The 23,005-nt window shown below is 46.8% G+C and overlaps 2 protein-coding genes across 5 annotated transcripts in view; one reads left to right on the forward strand and one right to left on the reverse strand.

Moving 5' to 3' along the window:
- Nucleotides 1-13,688, forward strand: part of LOC310763351 (prominin-1-A-like) — a 34,652-nt gene extending 20,964 nt beyond the window's left edge. For all 4 annotated transcript variants that reach the window (XM_083615308.1, XM_083615307.1, XM_083615310.1 and 1 more), the window contains exons 12-26: nt 77-229; nt 955-1,078; nt 1,424-1,515; nt 2,586-2,670; nt 2,885-3,031; nt 3,984-4,055; nt 4,766-4,861; nt 5,059-5,112; nt 5,782-5,862; nt 6,300-6,368; nt 7,760-7,849; nt 8,302-8,414; nt 9,687-9,713; nt 10,284-11,375; nt 12,557-13,688. In XM_083615308.1, coding sequence (XP_083471434.1) covers nt 77-229; nt 955-1,078; nt 1,424-1,515; nt 2,586-2,670; nt 2,885-3,031; nt 3,984-4,055; nt 4,766-4,861; nt 5,059-5,112; nt 5,782-5,862; nt 6,300-6,368; nt 7,760-7,849; nt 8,302-8,414; nt 9,687-9,713; nt 10,284-10,335 — 1,255 coding nt within the window. In that variant the 3' untranslated portion in view covers nt 10,336-11,375; nt 12,557-13,688. The remainder of the gene's footprint in view (nt 1-76; nt 230-954; nt 1,079-1,423; nt 1,516-2,585; nt 2,671-2,884; nt 3,032-3,983; nt 4,056-4,765; nt 4,862-5,058; nt 5,113-5,781; nt 5,863-6,299; nt 6,369-7,759; nt 7,850-8,301; nt 8,415-9,686; nt 9,714-10,283; nt 11,376-12,556) is intronic.
- A 2,895-nt stretch (nt 13,689-16,583) lies between these two features.
- HPS6 (HPS6 biogenesis of lysosomal organelles complex 2 subunit 3) lies at nt 16,584-21,233 on the reverse strand (the record flags this gene model as incomplete). The annotated part of the gene is made up of 1 exon (XM_083615317.1): nt 16,584-21,233. One exon carries the CDS (start codon nt 21,231-21,233, stop codon nt 18,786-18,788), a length of 2,448 nt encoding a protein of 815 aa, XP_083471443.1. The 3' UTR covers nt 16,584-18,785.
- Nucleotides 21,234-23,005: the final 1,772 nt, after the last annotated feature.

Genomic DNA, 23,005 nt, shown 5'->3' on the forward strand with positions numbered 1-23,005 from the left:
AGGGTTTTGACTCCTTCCTTCCTTTAGCCATTGCCTTCTGTTGGAGTCTTAACTGTTTTCCTTTTCCTTACTTTAGGTGGATTGCTGGCCTTTGCCTCTGCTCTCTGGTGCTCGTGATCATTGTATTCAACGTGCTGGGCCTGTTGTTTGGGGCACTTGGGCTAAACCCGCGAGAGATGCCTACCAAACGGGGCTGCCTTGCAAACACTGGTGGAGACCTCCTCATGGCGTAAGAGACTTTGCACCTTCTCCCATCTCATGACAGAGAGTCATCCAATAAGTCAAAGGAATGTAGGAAGCTGCTGCTGCATCCCATCCCTTGGTTCATCTAGCACAGCACCATCAATGCTGACTGGCAGTGGCTTTCCAGAGTTTCAGCTAGAAGTCCTTCCAAGCCCTACTTGGAGATCCCAGGGATTCATCCTGGAACCTTCTGCATGCAAAACTCATGTTCTATTACAGAGCTCTGGCCTGTACCCTTATTACCCTTCCTGATGATTGCCAATTATGATTGCATTATGGAGTAGCAAATGTGAGAGCATAGGTGGCAGGACTCAGGAGGCAGCTGTAGATCTTTACATGTATTGCTGGTTGCCTGATTCCCCAGCTCTCTGGGAGCTATTCTATGGAGGGTTTCCCCGTACACAATCTGTTTTGTGTACAGGCTCCTACTAGAGAAAGATAGGGTGGGAATGTCCTTAAGTATCCAGAAATGCAGCGTTACTGGCAGATTGGCACAGTGCAGAGCCATGCCCCCTGAGTATTTTGGTACCCTGACCTTGTCCTGGACTTTCCCATGGACCTCTGGCTGTTCCTTATGTTTATCTGCTGGATTGTGTGTCAGAATGAATGGAAGGGTTGCCTGGGGCAAATGTGCAAGGGCTCCGACAGCTGCTCTTCACATCCATCCAGTGAAATCCCAGACCTCCAATCATGTTTTCCCTTCTCTGACAGGAGCGTTGGGTTCAGCTTCATATTTTCATGGCTGCTGATGCTGCTGGTTCTACTGACATTTTTAGTTGGGGGAAGTATGTACACAGTGGTGTGTCGGCCGTGGGCCAATGGGCGTCTCCTTCAGGTAAGTCTCTTGGGCTACCATGAGTATTCTTTGATACTGCTGAGTGCCGTCTGCAGTGGAACAAGGGGGGAAATAATGTGGGCGAGGAGAGAAGTGAGTCTTGGTTTCCCTTAACACCAGACCAGAACCCACACACTGTAACCTTAGATTCTAATCCTGGGATCCCATCTCTCCCCCTTGTCAATCATTATCGTTTTGGCATGGAAATTGCTGAAGTAGGCATAAGACAGCCAGGCAATCCCACATTCTGCAGAGGAGGAAATCACAGGGAGAAGGAAATACTGAAGATGTTGTTTTGAGTTGAGAGGCTAAGAATCTAATTAATGACTCTTTATTTTCTTCTAGTTTCTGGACACACCAGGGTTGTTTCCTGAATTCAACCTGACACAGCTCTTGCATTTGAAGAGTTCTGATGTGAACCTCTCCAGCCTGTACAAGTGAGTGGCTGCCTGGCTGGATTCCTCCATGGCTTCCTGCCTGCTGTGACTTTGGTCCTCAGCTTCCCCCAAAGGGAGAGAGACTCTTGAGAGTAGGGTGGGAACTGCAGGCCTGATAGAGTCAGGCATGCAGTGTATGGGAGTAGGGAAAAGTAAGTTCCACCCACTTGCCAACATGCAATGTCACTTGCCAACATGCACAGCCATGCCAGGGGGCTCTGGTGCAGAGAAGTTTTTTTTAAATTTTTTTAGTTTTTTCAGATTTTGAAATTTGCAAACAATTCTCAAACAACCAACACAGAAAGAGAACTCTTTTTCCTTACATTTCCAGCATGTATTTGACTTTGTTTTATACAAGCTAGTTTACTAGCGGTTAAATATCAATGATACATCGTTTTCATATAATTTTCTTTCAACGTATAACATGCAGTAAACTTAAAATCCCAGTTCCATTGCTTCTCCCATGCTGTAAGTTGTATATTATGTCCAAAGTCCCTTGCCCAGCATAGACAGGAAGCTTCATAATACAGTCGTGCCTTGGAAGTCGAACAGAATCCGTTCCAGAAGTCCGTTTGACTTCCAAAACATTCGGAAACCAAAGCATGGCTTGAAGCCATGGAAGCCCCGTCGGACGTTTGGGTTCCAAAGAACGTTCGCAAACTGGAATACTTGCTTCTGGGTTTGCAGCGTTTGGGAACCAAAACATCCAAGTACCAAGGTGTTCAGGATCCAATTTGACTGTATAATCTTAAATCTGGTGCAGAGAAGTCTTTCCCTGACCCACAACTTCTCCATTCTGCCAAGAGTTTGCTAGAATAACAGCCTGAATCATGCTTTTCTTCCTCTGAGGTACCTTTCAGCCTGATCACTGTGCTTCTTAGTCCTGCTATTTCCCCACAGTTCTTGCCCCCATGCTGAGCTTATGTCACCAGCAACCCCATTGCCCCCTGGCATAAGAGTTAAACTACATGTTTGGAAAGCTTGATTGCATGGTGATGCTGTTTCCCCTAGTTTATGTTTGACATAGCACAGTGTATGCTGGTCTCTTAGCTCTGTTTTCACTCTTGCAGGAACTGTGAAAACAATGCCCCCTTGTGGAGCACCCTTCACCTGGGTGAGGTCATCCCTCTGGATGAGATCCTAAACACCAGCAAGGTCAGTGATGAGTGTCTGTAGGTGAATTGAGTCAGCCACAAGAGAAATTGAATGACCAGCAAGATTAGCGTCCTCAGATATGCTCTGGGATAGTTTAAAGTCTAGATCTGGGGCATATCTTCAGCCACCTGGAGAACCCCAGAGAAGTGTCCTGGGAGACTGGATTGTTATGTACTCTGCACCTACTCGCCTTGTTTTTCTTTTGCTCTTACAGTACACCGGTAATATTGATGCAGCCTTAAAAAAAATAAATATCAGTTTGGGCTCCACTGACCTCCTGAAGGATGAGCAGAAGCGTCGCCTGCAGGAACTGGGCTCAAAGGATGGGCTGAACCTGAATTTTTCCAGTGCTCTGAAACAAGTGAGATGAGAGGGTGGAACAGCTTATCACAAGATGATTTCTTTTATTGATCTTTACAGGGTTTGACATTGTCTGGTATCTTGTGAGATATGTCACATCTGAAAAATAGTCATGTTTTTTAAAAAATAAAAAGGTTAGGCCATTCAAAGTAGTTTAGATTGCCTAATAGGACTAGTGACTTGCCTAGAAAATGATATCATTGCCAGTAATAGTAGTGTAGGCTCCATCCCCACAGAAAAATGAATGCCCTTCATGCTTGCTGGGGTATGAATTGCTGCAGGAAGGAATCCGTCAGCTGGGATATTCTGATTAACTGACAATGGAAGGGTCGTTGGGTTGATGATGTCAGCATAGGTTTCTGGCAGCTGCTCAGTCTGTTCAGGAGAAAGGATAGTGTCCGGAAAGGGCTTTGGGTGCAGCCCAAAAGGAAAGCCGTTCCCCAACAAAACCTGTGCAGGTTACTGAGTTTAAGAAAATCTCAAAGACATCTGTATAATGAAATCATGCCATTCCACATAAATAAAAGCAGCAGTTAACACGTAAACAGGACAGGATTTGCCTGGTGCCTAAAAGCAACGACGAAGATGCCAGGCAGATCACCCTTGGGAGGGAGATCCATAATTAGAGCATAGTCACTAAAAAGGTACGCTCTTTGGATGGCACCCACATGTCCTTTTGTAGGTGAGGGCACCCAGAAAAGAGCCTCTGATTGTTGTCTCACAGATCATTGGAGGTGGAGGGATGAGGTGAGCTTTCTCTTCCCAGAGGTGTGATGTGAAATAATAATAGCTTACGTATCAATGGGTTCAAAATGAAATAAAACAAGTTGGAAAGTGGATTCTAGGAAGTGTGCGAACTTAATCTGCCTGGGCCCTGACCTTACTCACTCCAGTGCCTCTTGCTATGCTTGAGGAGCTGACCCACCGTGTGCTCTCTGTCCCTTTCTTTGCAGATCAACGAGACTGTGACAAACCAATACCTGTCTTCATTGGCAGCAGATCTAGATGAATTGGCAGAAAACACAGTGAGTGGTGCTTTGATTGGGAAATCCCCATTCTTCTGCAGTGCTTCTCTCCCCCAGCTCCCTTTCTAGGGGGAGGGGCCCTGTAGGTGTCTTTTTGGGATCACTTCAACCCAGAGCTAGCCCAAGACATTTTGGCACCTGAGGCGAACCACAAAATGGCATCCTCCCCGCCAGAGAAGTAGGGGTGAATGAAGATCTACATTGGGAACAAGGGGGAGAATTGAATTAATCTTATTCAACAGCTGAAGTGGGAATGAAATGCTGTCATGGCGGGGGGAAAGGGGCCTGTTCTGAATCATGCCCCCACCATTTCCTCTCTAAGGGTGATAGGAGACCAGCAGCAACTCCTATTTGCCAAGAGGTCACTGTAGAGGTGGCATGGGGGGCAGGGAACTGTTGAGGAGAGGCAGATCCAGTCCCCAAGCAGTGTGCCACAGCCGTCAGTGCCACTGCAGCAGCAGCAGCAGCCATGGGCATGTGTTCCTTGGATGCTGAATCGGCTGTCCCTGTGGATCCTGCTGCCTGAGGTAGTCACCTCATCTTGACTAATAGGTAGGCTGGCCCTGATTTAACCCCAGATCCTCCCTGAAGATGGGAAATAATTGCATCCCACATTGCCTCCCGGAAATGTGCCCACTTGTATGTGTGAAAGCAGCAGAAAACCTATCAATATCTCTTCACAACGGTGGTGCTTATGAACATATTTTCAGGCAATTAATGAGACAGCTCGGAGTGATTTTCAACTGGTCGCCAGAAGGCTGAGGAAGCTCCAGGATTGGGTCAATTACACGTTTCCTCCTCAGATGGTGAGTGCTGCTCTCCCCAAACACCTTTACCTCCTTTTGGCCCAGACCAGGTGCTGCCTTGAACAAGGCCTCTCTGGACGGTTTTGATTCTTGGCCCTACCAGGCCATAAGATGGTTGATATCTGTCCCACCTTCTGTCAACTCATTCCATCCAGCTCAGTGGATGGTGCCCTCTGATGAGCTTTCTCTGTCCTCAGCACATCCTGAGAAGCAGCATTCGAAAACTACAGAAGTCTGTCCCTCAGATTCCGGTAAGCAGGGCAAGGTTTGAGGAAGGAGTGATCTGGGAAGTGGGGCTTTGATGCCAGGCTTTCTGAATGACACCCAATTAGATATTGGATGGGTGGGGAAGTACAACCTACTGACAATCTCGCCAGGCCTCCTTGCATAACAATGTGAGAACTCAAGGTAACAGGTGCCAATTGGGAGATACAGAGATTTCCCTTGGCATTGACTCTGTAGGGATGGGGTTTCAGAACCTGGAAGACTGTGGGAGATTGACAGAGTTGGTAGGCATCCCAAAGATGGACAGAGGAGGTGTTAATGGGGCACTGGCAGAACTATGCTTGTGTGCGTTCGGGGTCTGTATGGTGCTGGGTATGAAATGCTAAGCTGCAGTCCTTCATATGTTGGACTCCCAATTCCCATCAGTCCCAGCCAGCATGGCCAATGGTCAGGACTGATGAGAGTGGTAGTCCAGCAGCATCTGAAGAGCTGCAGTTGTGCAACTCCCGCTAAAGCATACCAAAAAACCTGTCTCAGCCTTTTGATAATATACCAGCGCTGCTCCCTTATGCCCATTGGATTATGTGATGTTCTGCTCAGTGGTCTGCTCAGATCTGTATGGAAAGTGGTGGTGAGGGCAGCCCATGAGACTGGCTCTGCCAGGGAGTGAACCTGACAGTACTGTGTCCTGCCAGGGTACAGCGAACGCCACGTTGTCAAAAATAGAAGACGCTCAGATATTTATGAAGTGGCAGGCGCAGGACGTTGTCAAAAACGTGAGTCTTCTCATCATTCAACCCATTTCCTGGTGGGGGTACACAGAGGGCACCATTAAGACTGGATTTGTGCATCGCCACATAATGTAACATGGAGGCTCATCCAGAAGTCCTATAGGCCTCTAACTACAACATTAGACATGCTAGTGAACAACTCTGGGAAATGGGAATACAGGAAATGCAGTGGAGAGGAGGACAAGCGAAAGCTAGTACTCCCAAGATAGGGACATGTGACACCCCAGCTGATTGTGCATTGAGTAGCCGTATTACCTTTTCCTGTACCCCATAAGACAGCCCAGTTTCCCTTCCTATTCTTGGAACCATTAATGGAGCTTGGATAGGGGATTGGAGCCCCATAACTGAACCCCTTTCCTTGTTTGGAAGTTGTTGTCCTATCCTCTAACTTGCACCCACCCATCTTACCTTCTTACCTCTAGGAGACTTCAGCTTTCGTGAAAACTCTGCTGGGTTTATTTGAATCATATATAGACTGGGCAAAGAGTACCGTAAGTAATGCCAACTGCTGTTGATGGAGATTGGGCTTAATCCTGAGTGATGACAAACTGGGAGCCTGGTTGTCCTTGCTTGTATACTTCTGCTATACTCACATCTAGGCTGGATGCTTGCCTGTGGCTATGCATACCCAAGCCAGTCAACCATGAATTTACTGGACCTTTTAGCCATAGTTTATTTATTATTTACTGGTTTAAAAGATTTATAAACTGCTTAATCAAAGCACTCTCTAGAGACGGTACGCATAACAAAGTTGTAGTTAAAATGCAGATGAAATCTGCAAAGCAATAAAAAACAAGTATATATAAAACATACTGCATTTTTCCATCTATAAGATGCCCCCTATTTTTGAGGACTCAGATTTAAGAAAATGGGGGGGGGGGTATAAGACAACCCCTAATTTCTGACATTATTTTTAAGGATAAAACCCTAGTCTTATACATGGAAAAATACGGTAATTAAAACACTGATTAAATCAGTAAAATTTTAAGAACAAATATGAGTAACTAAATTATATGTCTGGGTAAGTTTGCAATAGACATCTAAAAAGATATGGGGCAGGGAACCTTTTCTGCCAGGCGGGCCAGAATTTTATTTCCAAATCTTTGACAGGTTACTTTGGGCAGGTGGACGGAGTTTTGACACCAGGTGATACTGCAGTTTGAAACCTCAGTTGTCCCCATGCCCTGCTGCCTGAACTTCTGAAAACTGTCAGGAGCACTTTTGCAAAGGGCTTTCAATAGCCACACACTCCTTTTTGAATGTCCAGTTTTTGGAGGTTCAAACAGCAACACCTGGTCCTCCATTTTGGCAAGATGCCCATGCAACCCCACTCATGAAACAGGAAGGAGGAATTCTGCTGAACTTATGGCAGCCGATGAGTGAGGGTTAATTTCTCCTGGCTTGGCTGTACCTGCCTGTTTCTTACAAGTGTGAGCAGCCAATGTAACACTGAATCCCGTCATTCTGCCCATCAGCAGCCAGTGCAGATATCTGAGGGCAACTCCAATATGCTGACAGAACCTCACTCCTGGCAGCAGTCGTGCTGCAGCATTCTGTGGTTAACTGCACTTTCCCGATCAGCCACTTGCATTCACATGCCAGTCTTACAGCCTCATGCACAGGTGGCCCTGGAGGCATATGTAAGCAAAATCAAGTTGAACTCGTAGGAAGTGTACTGCCGTTGCCCATCTTACTTCTAGGGTGCAAGCACAGCATGAAGTTATAAGGTTGGCAATGCCAGGACAATTCCTACCATGTGCTTAGCTGGACAGGCAACATTTATGATGACATCACGATGAAGGTGTTTGGCCAGGAAAGGAGTGCAGGGCTTGGGATTTTTCCTTTGGTGGTCATGATGTTTCCTTGTCTTCTTTGCTGGCAGATCAAAGAGCAGGTGGGCCGCTGTGGCCCTGCAGCCTGGGCACTGGATAGTGTGAATACCGTGGTCTGCAGCTGCGTTGTCAATTCATTGGTGAGGCAGTCAACATGAGGGATGAGGTGGGGTGTGGCAATGAGCCAGCATGGATAAGGGACAGCAGGGTGGCAGTCCGTAGGCTGAGAGATGGCGACTGCAGCCCAGGATGTAGGAGTAACTGGTAGGTGGTGGGGCCACAGAAATTGTAACTACCTTGGGCAGAGGCTGTGCTGTGGCTCTGGGAATCTTGCCTGGGGTGGGGCATGGAAAGAAGCTGGGGAGACATCTGCACGTGGGACAGATCCCTGTGCTCTTGAACGGGCATAAGGCTGGGGAAAGTGTATAGATGTATGTGAAGGGAGCTCTAGTGAAACGTTGGGGAAATGGATGGAAAAGACACAGGTAGGCTGTAGGCGAGGCTTACCTTGCATGAGCTCAAGCAGGGTGGGAGTTAAGTAGAGAGAGACAGCGGGAGTACTGACAGCTGCCTTCCCCTCTTCTCCCCTTAGAACGCCTTCTGGTTCAGTCTAGGCTGGTGCACCATCTTTCTGCTGCCGAGCATCATCTTGGCTGTGCGGCTTGCCAAGTTTTACCGCAGAATGCACATGGATGACGTCTACACGTGAGGATGGGTTATACTTTTGCCTGTCACCCTGCCTATGGCCATGGATCAGATGCTTTACTTCTCTCCCCCCACCCCACTCTCAGTACTGTTCACTGATTATAGGCTTGGACACCCCGTAAGCCCTCCACCCTCCAGTTGGTTCCATTACCTAGAAGTGCAAGTCCAGCTGTAGGGCTGCTCCCATGGTATTCTTGTAAACCAACAATCCCTCTTGTGAAAGTGTCTGCTTTTAAGATACTGATGGAAAAGTGGGTTCTCCAGGGGAAGCCTCTAGGGGAAAGTGCTAACTGCCTTCCCTAGTAAATGAAAAAGGGAATGTTTTGACTTCCCACTTGCTTATACAGTGGTACCTCGGGTTACATACGCTTCAGGTTACAGACTCTGCTAACCCAGAAATAGTACCTCGATTTAAGAACTTTGCTTCAGGATGAGAACAGAAATCGCGTGGTGGCGGCGGCGCAGCAGCAGCAGCAGGAGGCCCCATTAGCTAAAGTGGTGCTTCAGGTTAAGAACAGTTTCAGGTTAAGAATGGACCTCCAGAATGAATTAAATTCTTAACCCAAGGTACCACTGTACTCTGAAACAGCTTTCAACCTTTCTGGCAAAACATGGTCCTGTGGAAGCCACACCAATGCTGTGTTATCTGGGTTTGTTGTCATTGTTGGCATCCATCCGTCTTGAGAGACAATGGAGTGTGCCTCCATGGGTGAAGTCAAATTGCTGTGATAGGGACATTGAGATGACCTCTCCAGGGCACAAGTCTGCACAGTGTGAAGCAATAACAAAAAAAACCCCATGACCCTGGGCACGAACTAGACTAGAGCCATGACAAGTTCAAGAAACAATTGCTCACGTGACCAGGGAGGATTCTTGCTATTAGGGCAGCATTTCAGAGGGTGCATAATTCTAACCTTACGGCTAAACTTCTTTGCACCCACTTTGGCTGTGCGATGCCAGAAGTAGACCCAGAGAACACTTACATGTGATGCCTTACTATATAAAGGAGCTATGCTAGCTAGTGCTTAGGTGCATTGAGCTTGGTCGATGGACATGGGTTTTTCTGCTGTTCAACAGGCACCCAGGTTTGGCAGCACTGCTGAAAGGTTGCATTGTCCTGCCATCTGGTTCCAGTATAAGCAGTTGGGGGTTATAGTACTCTTCTTTTTAATTCCCTTGCCCACATTAGGGTTGAGGGAGCTTAGCATGCATTCTGGAAAGCCTTTGAGGAAGCTGTCATATATCCCATTGACATTCTCTTTCTTTTACTAGGGATGGTGCCATGGAAAATATGGAACTGTAAGTATATTTTCATACCTCCTGTCTATGTTTGGTGTGGAGTTCAAAAGAAAGCCGCCCTAGACGTAGGAAATGACCATGCAATTTAAGTAACGGGAAGGAGGTCCAGTACTGGAGAAAGGTGCTGAACAAGACCATTTTGGGAAAGGAGCTCTGCCAATTCAAAATATGAAGCTCTCTTGCTTTGGTGTTGGTGGCTGAGATAGAAGACATTTAATGCTCTGCAGGGTATGCTTTTGGTCTTCTTTGCGCTAAGCTGAGCTTTCTGTTGCATGCTGGCCCCAGCTGCACAGAGGCAGTCCCTGGGGTGCTGGTAAGAGGAAGTATGGCTGGCATTGTGCACAGAACCCACCAAATCCTATCTGCGCATGAACTGAATCTTAGCTGCAGGGAATGCTTTTACAGTGGGTGGGGGCTAGGACTTCCACTACAGGCCAATAAGAGTGATAGACCAGAGAGATTTCTCCAAGTGTCATTAGTTTTTTTTATAAAATCCTTATTAGAACCCCTTTCCACCCAACCACCTAGCCTCAAGCTTAGAGCACTCTTTCTACTTTTCTCCCTTTGCAGATCAAGGCCACCACATATGTTCAAAATGCCCCGAGCAGAGCTGAGGAACTAGCAGTTACCTTACCAATTACCTTGCCACCTATTGTTCTTGAGCAACACTGAGGATGACACATGAATGTCTGCAGAACTGCTTTGCTTCTCTTCCCAATGCGGAGCATAAGGATCACCACTCAGAAGCAAATTCTCCCTGGCCAAGTTGGCTTATCCTGCAAATGACACCATTAGGGGTAGCTGCAAGACATGTTACACAAGAGCAGGCCTAGCTGTGTTCCCAATACATAGCCCCACGTGTGTGTGTGTGTGTGTGTGTGTGTGTGTGTGTGTGTGTTTCTACCCTAAAGACTAGGCTTGCAGTCTCTGCACTATGACATTTCTGCAAAGCCACAATCCTCCCATTGGGACTGTAGCTCCTTATGCCACACTGTGGCATGTATAAGTATTCTGGAGAGCCTGCCTCTTCTTTGAACACCAGTGCCTTACACAGTTATATGCCACTGAATGATCCTGCTGGCTTGGGTTGATGGCTGACTGTGCTTGCTTTCTGTCCATAATAATGATGGTGGCTCCAGCGAATGCAATTAATCCACCCAGAAGCAGCAAAACTCTTTCCCTGTCCCCATCTCTATTTGGGGTTCAGGAATGCCGTCTGATGCAGCTGAATCCAGGATTTTGTGTGACACAGCTAAAATGACTGGTTGGGGAAGCGTTTTGGCAATTCAATTATGGGCATTACAAGAAGCATCATGCTGAGCAACATGACAATCCTCCCGCAAGGAAGTGGGAGCTGACTTCAGTTTTATTCCGACTACTTTATTTTTTTAACCCTCTATGGTTTTCTACTGTGTGTTTAAATTTACAAAGCAAAATCGTGTGCTCTAAATCTATTAATAATGAAGGTATAACTGAATTGTGTACAATGCATTGACAATGCACTCTTATTTAAAAATGCTAAATGGTGCCTTGCTGTCTCAGGGCAATTTCTATCTATCCTTTACAACACGGGTGAGGATCTTGTGGCCTTCCAGATGTTGTCTGACTCCAGCTCCCATTAGCCCTAGCGATCATGGCAAATGATAAGGACTTATGGAAGTTGTAGTCCAGCTGCAGAGTTTTGAGAAATTAAAAGATAAAGTGGGAGATTGGCTGCATTATTATCAAATAAGAGAGGCCTATAACTTGGATAAAAAAATGGCTTCCAGGTGGAAAAATCAAAATTGGAAACAGAACTGTTAGATCCCAAAACTAAGATACTTTCAAGAATGTATAACTTGCTGTTAAAATGGAATACGCAGGATGAAACGGTTAAATCTGCTATGATTAAATGGGCACAAGACATTGGTCATAACATTATGTTTGCTGACTGGGAACAGTTGTGGACCACCGGTATGAAATTTACGGCATGTAATGCCTTGAGAGAGAATATTATGAAAATGATATATAGGTGGTACATGACACCAGTCAAGCTTGCAAAAATATATCATCTGCCCGATAACAAATGTTGGAAATGTAAAGAGAATGAAGGTACATTCTTTCACCTTTGGTGGACGTGCCCAAAGATTAAGGCTTTCTGGGAGATGATCTATAATGAAATGAAAAAGGTATTTAAATATACCTTTCTGAAGAAGCCAGAGGCCTTTCTCCTGGGCATAGTCGGCCAATTGGTGCCAAAGAAGGATAGAACGTTCTTTATGTATGCAACAACAGCAGCAAGAATACTTATTGCAAAGTATTGGAAGACACAAGATCTACCCACCCTGGAAGAGTGGCAGATGAAAGTGATGGACTTTATGGAATTGGCGGAAATGACTGGCAGAATCCGAGACCTGGGAGAAGAGTTGGTGGAAGAAGATTGGAATAAATTTAAAGATTATTTGCAGAAACATTGTAAAATTAATGAATGTTAAAATGATGTTGGATTGGAAATAAGTGGTATTAGCAACAAAGTTAATAAGAATATGCAAAAATAAATTGATAATGGATGAAAATACAGAGTTATAAAATGTTAAGATATAGAGTTAAGATAAATGAAAGAGGGTAAGGATTTGCTGATTTGATTATTTAAATGGGAATACAAGAAGGGGAGGTGTGAGGAGGTCAAAGAAACAAGCAAATGAGTTTTAAGTTATGAAAAATGGAATTGTTTTTAATTGTTCTTATTTTTTCTGTGCTTTTATATGTTGTATCTTTATTTTTCTTTTTTCTTTTATTATGTGTTCTTGTATTTATGTTTTTGCAAAACTTCAATAAATATTTCTTTTTTTAAAAAAATGAAGTTGTAGTCCAGCAACATCTGGAGGGCCATTCTCCATTCCTGCTTAACAAGAATCTCAGCAACCAGCAAGTGATAGGTGGTCCCACCTTCTCCCCATCCCTACTCTAGACTGGAAAGAAAGGAGCAAGTACTGTAGAGCAAAAGGAGGCTTAGCTAAAAAACAACAACCAAACAACGCATACTATATGGTTCTGCTAATCCACATGTGCAGAAAGCACATGTTGCCTTAGGCCACTCGTCAGCAACCTGTCCTCCAGATGTTTCAGACGGTGATTTCCCAAGGCAGTACCATTGCTGAGGCGAATGGGAAATGCAGTCCTAAACATCTGAAAATCACCAAGTTAGCAAAGGCTGTTCTAAGTCGGTGGCTAGAACACTTTTTCACATTTCATGTCGTCCCTTGCTATCTCGGGACATGCATTTGTATGTTCCCCTATTGTATGAACTTCTTCTACCGCCCTCCTTGATTTGCAGTCTTTGGCATTTTATATTTTCCCAAAACAATGAATTTATACAAATGCATTGTGCCAAAAAAAAGTAGGTCTCACTGCGGACCGAAAACTCTAGTAGAGCTGGGAATGGCCTCAGCCTAACTTTCATGCCTTCAATCTAAACTGAGGGTGGAACTAAGGCAAACTTCTGTCTGTGGAAGGATTTTTCCTTGTGCAACAAGCGTGTTCTCCCACTAAATCTGTTTTAGGGTTTCCCCCAATCCTTGGGAGAAAATTGGGGGGGGGGGTGCAGGACATGCACGGGGGTAGGGGGGAAGTCCTGTTTGTGCAAGCCGAGACTGTTCTGCTTGTGAAATAATTTAGTTGAGCATTGCCCGTGTGGTAGTAAAGCTTGTCTCTCTTTAATGGGTTACAAGCTTTCAATAAGAAATCCAAGAAGTAATCAGAAACAGCATGTGCCAGATTCCAAGATACATTGTACTACCTCCTTTAACAACCACCAGTGGGTTGTACATTCCACCAGAAATGCTGGTCTAAATGTACGTAGAATGTTTATTGCCAAGGTTAGGAGTCTAGGTAGGCTGTATGTTTTTAAAATTTGGTCTCTGTTATTGTAGTGATGTATTTTCCCAGGTGGAAAGAAGCCATTCCTGTTTCTAATAAATTTCAATTTGGATTCCTGCTGTGGGTAGATAAGCATTATTTACACGCTTGGCTTCTGATCCAGTGGCAGCTCCTTGAAAGTGGCGCGCTGCTCTTGCTGCATTTGGGCTGCTGTCTGAGAACTTAATCATAGTTCTGAGGTTGGACAAATTCCCTAGTTAATGAGAAGAGTTCTTTTCCTGATGATGCATTTTTATTCAGTATTTTTAAAGATTGGTACAGAATTACTGTATGAGATCCAGCTGCCTTTTCAGTATGTGTGTTATAGGGAGTCTGCAGCATTTTTGTTGCTGGGAAAATGAAATCTCCTCCAAATTGCTAGCATATCACCGGCTATACTTGCTATTGAGAATGATGTGGTTATGAGGTCACATCAGGCATATAGTGGCTATTTCCTACAGCATCACTGAGAAGAGCAGATAGTCCAAATGTCATTTTGTAAACTGTAGGAGGCACTGTATGCCCACTATACTTGATCAGTGAGGGAGGTTTCAAAGCCCTATTAAAGCTAATAAAAGCCAGCTTCTTAGTGGCAGCTGTACCCTCCCTAAACAACACCTATTCTTTAGTACTGCCCTGTACCACCAAAATGCTATAACCCTCCCAACACCATTCTATTTAGTATCCATTTCAGTTTTGAGTCTTTTATAACCTCTCATATGGGTCTTCATCTCCTACCTTAAAAACAAACTGGTGTGGCGGTTCCCAATTCATCAGTGCTATCCTTTAATTCCAATACCAAGGGGCAAGGTATTATGCTATTACTGCTGGATCGAGATATACCAGCACAGATGTTCAGCAGGATATTTTTAACCATCTGGGAAAAATACTACATTGCAACAGAACTTCCTGAAATGTTTTACAACCCTCTCAGAAAATGTGGTAGGTGAATTCTGAAGGGTAAGAAAAGCCTAGCTGGACAAATTTTTTAAATAAAAAAAAAATGAGAGAGAGAGATGAGGGTACACTACTGTGTAGCAGCCATACAGCTTGACATTTGTGTACTGATTTGTAAGTGTGCAAATTCCTGGTAAGTGTTGTGTAGGGAGAAGAGGTGCCCAGGAGTCACAATCAAGACTTAAGATGGTTAGAAAGATATGCTAAAGCAGGTGGGGAACATCTGGCCTGGAGAGCAAAAGATTCCCATACATATGCAGCAGTCATGTAAAACACGAGGAACAAGTATGCCATAAGAAACGGGAAGCATTTATCACTGCAACATCACAGTCTGCAAAGTATCCCTAACTGTGCTCACTAGCATGGCAAAGCAGAGAACATATGAAAACTCACAAGAAGGTATAGTTAACCTTAGTGGGAAGTAATTCTATATTATTATGTGCAGGATGGGAAATATCTACCATACCGATTCTCTGTGGCATTTCCAAAGTGCAAAAACAGTGGTACTTCCAATTGCCAAGCTCTACAAGATTTCAAATGAAAATGAAAACAAAAGTCTGTTTGAGTGGTACTAGATAATCCAGGAATCATGCTGTAAAGCCACAGGATCAGAAGTGGGAAATGATTAGCAATCTGGAGTGAAGTATCTACCCCCACTTTTCCTCCCTTGATCTTGCTGTAGTAATAAGCCGCTTGAATTAAATGCCACAACCCACCCATACCCAAAGTACATGTGATACTACAGTTCTCCGTGTGAGTGAAAGTGCTCTTCTAGCATTTTCTATAATTATTGGATGATCCATTTGTCTTTTTATATCACTTCAGTGCAATCAGACTTTCCATTACTTTTGTAAGGTATAAGCCAGGGCTGAAATATTGGAAAATTAAAGTGGTGGAAGAACTTCTGTAGAGAAACGGCTCCATGAGAACTAAGGGTCACAAAATCTAGTGCTGCCTTGTTGGACTGGAAGTTGCTCCTCCTGTGCCCATTGACTGGAAGTGATCCAAGAGTGGTATTCAACTGAACTTTACTCAGAAATTGATGAACAAGTCAGGCCCAGTAATTTTAATACTCAACTTTGTTGAATACTGCCCTGCCCATTTTGTGACTCTCTTAAAATGACCTGGTAGCTGCCGTTGCCAAGTACAGTATCAGACGGTCAGGAAACTGAAGTCTGTCATTGGATCTTTACAAATACAAAGAGTGTATAGAGAGGAGAGCAAATAACTACGAGGTCTTCTAATAGGTAATTCCTGCAAACACTGCTGTTAAATATAATCTTGGGATTCTATTGCACTGGATTGGCTAGTGCTCTTTCAGCAGTGGAATACCATCACTCCAATCCATTGTATTCTGGTTTCCATCAAAGGAACAGATACAAAGCCAGGACATCCTTTAGGAAAAGGCACCCCTAGAAGCATAATAATCAGTATTACATGCTGCTGCTTATAAAATCAAGAAAAAATCCAGGCCAAGGAGGCTGCTTGTTCTTTATGTATAAAGAAACATCACACGCTACTCCCCTCTTGTTATAAAATGAAATCCTATTTCAAGCTGGTTTGCAACCATTTACCTACGTATTGCTTCTCCCTTCCCTCCTGCACTTGTGTAGCTCTTGTCAAATCTCTTTACATCTCCCCCCTCCACTTGAAGGGACACTTTTAACCTCTCCTTTGTTGGAGGCAACTGTGAGGGAATCTAAAAGGTAGACTATGACCCCCATAACTGCTTTCACAGAAGAAGCTGGGCAGCTGCCAGCACAGCTCTTGTGCTATGAATAAGCAGACAAAAGGTGCATTGATTGCTAGCAGAACAGCTTGCCCGCTGCAGCTTTCCTTCCCAGCAATGGTTTGCTTTTTAGTGGAGGGACTTTTTCTGGGTCAGGCTGCAATTTATCTGCTGGGATTGTTCCCCATTAACAAGTGAGGCCGAGCCTGAATCAACAGAAAAGGCACACACAGCTGGATGCCCAACAATACATATGCCAGGTACTTCACAGCCACAGATGAGTCCTCTTCAAGGTTGTTTACCTTTTAATACTGCATACAGCACACAGGATTCAAAAACAAGAATCTCATTAAAAACAGAATAAACTTGCCAAGATTAGCATAAAAAAATTCTCTGCCAAGTTACTCAGGATGGGCAGGGCAAACACACCACCCAAGGACCATTAAGCGGGCAGTTTCTCTTAATCCTCTGCCTAAGAGGCCCCACTGGGCCATCAAAGGGAAGCTTGTGAATCTCAGCACTGTCAAAACCTTTAATTTTTTTTTTTTTTGGTTTTGCAGAGAGGAGGATATTTGTGCAGCACTTGGAAAAAGAAAGCCCACTCCTCTTTACAAGAACCCACACATTCCTCTTAAGTTTTCAGGTATGAAGGACAAGATGATTTACTCTCGTCTTATCCTTATAGTTATTTAAAAAAAAAAAATGGCTCCAGGGTGAGGAAGCGTATTATGGGTTCCCTGAGAGCCTGAAGAAAACTTGTAAACAGTATTGCAGATGTGGATTAACTAGGTTTGGAACAAGTCCTCCATCTGTGCTGGTTTTGGAAGGCAACTCCCAGTAACACAATTATACCTCTGCATGCCAAGTATTGACAAACTGGTCACTGCTCAGTATTGGTATGGCTTTCCTCATTCTCTGACAGAAGGGGGCAAGATCCAAAGCTGTCCTTGTGTTCTGCTACTTATCCATTTCCCCAGCCCGGGAAAGGCTAATCTGCAGCACCAAAAAGACGTATTTGCTCTGCACAGGAAAAATCCAGATTGCTGCAGCATCAGGCTTGGGCTGAGGCAGAATACATGTGATCTGCTTGGAATTCAGGCAGCTCAGTCTCAGGGCAGGGTCCTGTCTTACAAAGGGTCATAAGCCTACAGAAAATTACCCACCCAATTCAACAGGCGTAAATAATCCAGACAACTCTGAGAGTAATAAAGCCTTCCACACCCCATTTTTGGCTGGCAAACCCATCCATTGAGTTTGAAAACTGAACTGCATGGTGACTTGCTGCTTACACTCAATAAGCCAGCTCTCTCCTTTGTACCATATTGGGGAACCTTTGCATTTTAAAAAAAGCAATTTCAGCAATTTCATAAGGTTTAAAATGTTTTCTCCCACCTGCAAAAAGAAAAACCCACTCCTGTGTCTGGAAATGTTAAATTTACTCTTCCTGCCCCATCTATGTAAGGCAGCTTCAGAGATGAAAGTCTCATTAGGTGAGAATATTCCTCATCCCCAATGGCAGTTATTCTTAGGCAGAATGAAGGAAATGCAAGACACCAACAAGCATTACTGTCTTGCTCCAAGTCCCCATCATTCTTCCTCTATAATAGAGATACATTTGATTTAAGCCTACAGCCAGCATGGGGTCCCAAACACGAGGCAAGGGCTACACTACTCTGCAAGTGTACAGGACATGCCCTACTCCAGGGAACTGCAGAGCTCCCTCTATTGACAACCTCCACTTTTCTTTTTTTATAAAAAGCAAAAGATAAAACCACTCTAGGGGACAAAGGTGTGCGCAGTGGGGCTTCCCCAGTTGCAGGTAAATAATGCATGTTTAAACACATCAGAGGAGTGAGCTGTGGGTTATCAGCCAGAGAAGCAGACAGATGACATGCTTTCCATCAGGGACTTTCCAAAACGTGGGTCTCAGGGGAAGTAATACTGGTCAGTGAAACTTGGCAACATACAGGATGGCATACTGCCAGGAGCAATCCCTGCACTTTAAAAGGTAACTACTAAAGCATATTGATGGAAGTTAAAGATGCACATCCTTAAGGTAGTCAAAGCAAGGCAATTCCCCAGTGACACTAAGCTCGCATGCAAATACGTCAGATGCATGTAAACTAGCATTTTACCAAAACGTAGAGGAAGTTTAACAAAACCCAAGCCCACCAGCATCATTCACAAATGGAAGGGAACACACCAGCAGCAGTTCTTCAGCTAGTCTCAACTGTGTGAGCAATAGCGTAGCTCCTATGTGACTTTATCTGCTCTTGTTTAAGGCACCAGAAACACCCAACCCTTGCTACAAGCTCTGCACTCTTCCAAAAAACCCATTGGCAATGCAATAAACTTTGGGATTTACCTCCCACTCTGGCAGAGGCAGCTTGCTGATGGAGAGCCTAAGTGGGTACACAGGTTGAAGGCTCCTGACCCCCACCAGGCCCAATTACTGTGGATGCCCTTTTGCCTGTCCCCACCTCTAAGCTTCATACCACCTCACGCAATGAGTGGTGTGTGTGGTTCTGAAAGGGGGTTAACTCCTCCTGGGCAGCTGCCTTTGGGGTATCTTTCTTTTGCCTGGGTGGGGTTGGTGGTGGGAAAGTTGGACTCTGTAAGACAGCATAGATTTCATCCTGGCCAGGTGGGCCCTGGGCTAGTCTGTGCAACAGGGGCTTCAGCAGGCCAACAGTCAGCTGGGATGACCCACCTGGGAGAAAGGGAGGAGGATCAAATTCTGTTGGGGGTAAGTATTGCTGAAGAATACTCAGGATGTCAGAAGCGCTCAGATTTGTAGGGCAGAGTTCCCACAGCTTGTCCAAGTAAGGGTCCAGGTCCCTATGCTGGGAGCACTCTCTCAAAAGGATGGTGAAGATCTCTTTGTTCAGCAAAGGGCTTAGCATGGAGAACTTTTCTGCAGCCTCCATCACACGCTGCCATCTCCCATGCTGGATAAGGAGGTCCATGGCCTGCAGGATGGCTTTGGGCCGCTGGCTGCATAGCAGGAGCTCAATCTCCATTTCCCCATCTGCCAGAGAGCCTCTGCTCCTCCTTGGCAGCACAGCCAGTGCCCTTTTGTAGAGGGGCACAGCACCCTCGGGGCCCTCCTTGTTTCCGTAAGTCCAAGAGGCACCCAGGTACTCTTGGGATAGCCCCACAAACTGAGGCAGCCACTTAGGCTTGAACTGGTGCAGCGAGAGACAGACGAGTTCAAAAAGTGGAACCATCCCATTTAGAGGCCCCTCCTCTTGCTTGCTGAGGCCAGGCACTGATCCCCCCAGGATTTTCTTCCACACATCTGGAGTAGCCCTGGCTACCAGTACTCCATCCCCATTCTGTTGCAGCTGCAGGTGGTTTTGGATGGCCTTCCAAGAGGCCCCAGGGAAGGAACTGAAGATGGCATTCAGATAGGCCAGGTTCTCCTTGTTTAAGTCCAAGTGTAGAAGACGACCGAGCTCCTGCTCCACGAGCGCCTCACCATAGCTTTCCACCTCACTTTCCGAGGCCCCGACCACACACAATTTAAGGAATTCCAGCTTTTGGTAGCTCTGCAGTTCCAGCTGCATTGTGCCCAGCAGTTTGGCGTAAGGCTCTGGGAGAGCCCTGGGACGTTTATCCTTGGAAGCAAGGCTATAGCACAGGATGGAGGAGAGTGCAATGGGAGCCTGGAACATGTCTCCCTTTTTCAGTTTCTCTACGGTGAGCTGAGAGCTGCTGAGGCTCCGCCGCTGATAGTATTTGCAGGCCTCTTCAAAAACCATCTCCACCAGGGTGGGCTCTTCCCTGTCGGTACCAGAGAAGTCAAGGCTGTAGATGCCATTTGGACCCAGGAGCTGCACTTCCTCCTCCTCGGCATGGAAGTCCAAAAAAAGCACTTCCTCCGTGCTCAGGACTTTCTTTTCTATCAACTGCCTGCTGCCCAAGTCCACAAGATAAAGAGCCCCTCCAAAGAAGCAGGCAAGGGTGTCCCCAAAAACCTTCAGCTGGACCTGCTCCCCTGGGGCCAAGGCACTTCCCCCAAAGTCAAAGATGGGTCTCCACACTCCGTCGGGCTGCACCAGCTCCACAGCTCCTGCCGTGCTAACCAGGAGGAGCCCCCTGCGACCAGAGAGCACACAGCTATGGATATCCAAAGGGTCCATGTTTGCCAAGAGTCCCACACAGCCCAAGAGCAGCTTCTTGAAGTCCACTTCACTGCCTGGAAGCAAAGCCTTAGTACAAATGCAACCTTTGGATGGAGCAGCAATGATGATGTCAGCATTTTCGGGACGCCAGATGAGGACAAACTTGGCTACTCCCTGGAAGGTGGCTGGAGTGGGCAGCAGGAAAACACCAGAGGGTGAGGCGAGCACTCGGTACACAGGGCTGTTGTGCAAGACAATCCTTAAGGGGCTTAGCTGGGCTCCCTGCTCCCCGATCTGAAGGCGTCTAGTGCAGATGCAGTACCTGAAGGCTCTCCTCTCGGGCGTCAGCTGGGCGTCCAAGGGGGGCCTCTCCTCGCACCACACCAGCTGGGCCCCCCAGCTGCAGATGGAGACAACCCGGGCACGAGCTCCATGGCACAGCTCCAGGCTCTGCAGCAAGTGCCACCCCACTGCGGGCACAAATCGCCAGAGTTCAGTCTTGCCGTGCTCCCAGATGATGGTCAGCACCCAAGGGACAGCTGTCGCGGGGCTTTCCAGGAAAAGCAGCCCCACCACGGGCGGCTGAGGAGGCTGCCAACTCCTCTCCAGGTCAGCCCCGTCGGCGCCCAGGCGCTGGAAGGCCACAACCCGAGCATGCGAGGCCGGCTGGTTCCACAACAGAAGCAGATGCTGCCTGTCCGGGCTGACTAAGAGGCGGCTGGGAGCCTCGCCCGGGCCGCCCTGCTCCAGCAGCTCTCGCAGGCAGCGGCCGCGGACGAAGTCGCTCCAGTCCGAGACCTGCCGCAGCTTCATCTCGGGGCGTCCGCCGCGGCTGCCGACCACATGGGGAAGGAGCTCAGCGGGACGCGCCGCGGCGGGGCGAAGCTGGCGGCGCCTCCCCAACGCGCCCTGCCTCTTCGAGCCGGGAGCCTCGCTTCGCCCGGGCTCCCCGCCGACTCTGGCGCCACTATACCCCGCCTCGACGCCCTTCTTGCTCTCGCCGGGCACTTCCACGTCCTCGAGGAGGGCCCCGCTGCCTGCCTCTGGCGCCTCCCGAGTCCCCTTAACTCTAGTCCGCCAGCTCCTGCGCGCCCTGCTCCTCCGCAGCGGTCAGGTCCTGGCACTCCCGGGCTCCGTCCCTCGTCCCGCTGCCCCGCTTCTTCCCTTTTTCTCCCTTCCTCGCGCGCTCTCGGGAGTTGACAGCAGCTCTCCCTTAGGCGCCCCGGGGTCCGCCCCGAGGAGGCCGAGCGCAGGCAGGTCGACCCGGGCGTTTCTCTAGCGAAGCTCTGGGCGCGCGGGCAGCGAGAACCTCGGCGCCTCTCCCCGTCCAGGTCCGAAAGCAACAGCGCCCCGCACAATTACTGCAATCACGAGGCCTCTCGTTTCCGGGCGCAGTCGCTTCCGCGGCCGGGCCTCGGCGGCAGAGCCCGAGCTGCCTCCGGCTCTCTTACTTCCGTCCCTGCCCGACGAGGTTAAAAATCTCACCGCCCCGACTGAGCTGCGGCTCCTGAGTGTAGAAGCAGGCAGAGGAGAGCAGAAGCCCTCCCGGGCCTGCTTTACAGCTCCGCCCTGCGTTAAAGAGACACGTCATTATCATCAATAGTTTTCACTTGTATAGCGCTTCATATTTCGACGGAATCTCTAAGCGGTTTAACTTTTAGAGGAAGGTCGCAGAGTATTTACTACGAAGGGTGAGAGGACTCAGCAGGCCTTTGGCCCCTCAAAATTAGCCGCTTTGCATTACCTGCAATGCATGTTTACTCCGGTGTAAGTCCCATGGTGCTCAGCGGCGTTTACTTCGTATAACACTGCAATTTACCGTCGAAGTAAATCACAAGCCAGTGGTTTTTAGGATTGTTGAAAGCAGCAGAAGGCTTCCTCGGGGTTTTCCGACAGGAGACCAGTCACTGGTTTTATTTAACAGTGCAGTCATAGTTCCCCCTGCTTGAGTGGGCCTCACAGGAAAGTGGCCTTAGGGTCAAGATGGCAGTCTAAACTTGTAGTAACATGGTGTGCAGTCCACAAACAAATACGTTCATGGCTTGAAGTACACGAAAAGCAGCTTCTAGCCTTGAGAATAAACCCTACTGAAATAAACTGAATTTTCTTCCAATAGGATCAGGCTGCTTTCTTAAACTCATTTATAAAACCTCCACCAAAGTTTACTGCAAAAAGGGGTTCAGTCCTGTGCACCCTTACATTCTAGTACCACTGTGGAACTTACGTTTGAATAAAGGTGCATAGGATTGGGCTGCATATTTGTCTTGGCTCAGAGAATATTGTGTTCCAGTTTTTCAGAAAGCAACCTCAATTTTACCTGCATAGGAGTAGTGGGGAATAGGAAGGATTGGGCCCAGCTTGGTGGTTTGCCATAGGCATCAAGTTGGCCACTATGAAAACAGGATGCTGGACTAGATCAGCTAATGGCCTGATCCAGCAGGCTGTCCTTATGTTCTTAAGCATGGTGTGTCTGAACTATACAAATGTGTGTGTGGGCGGCAACACTTTTCAGATGAGGTTTCTTGCTTTGCCAAGAGTGGGACACATTTCCCTTCTTTGTATTTATTTCTTCTTCAGAAGCAAAC

The sequence above is a fragment of the Podarcis filfolensis genome (genome assembly GCF_964270895.1).
Source record: "Podarcis filfolensis genome assembly, chromosome: 5".
In the NCBI taxonomy this organism is placed as follows: domain Eukaryota; kingdom Metazoa; phylum Chordata; class Lepidosauria; order Squamata; family Lacertidae; genus Podarcis; species Podarcis filfolensis.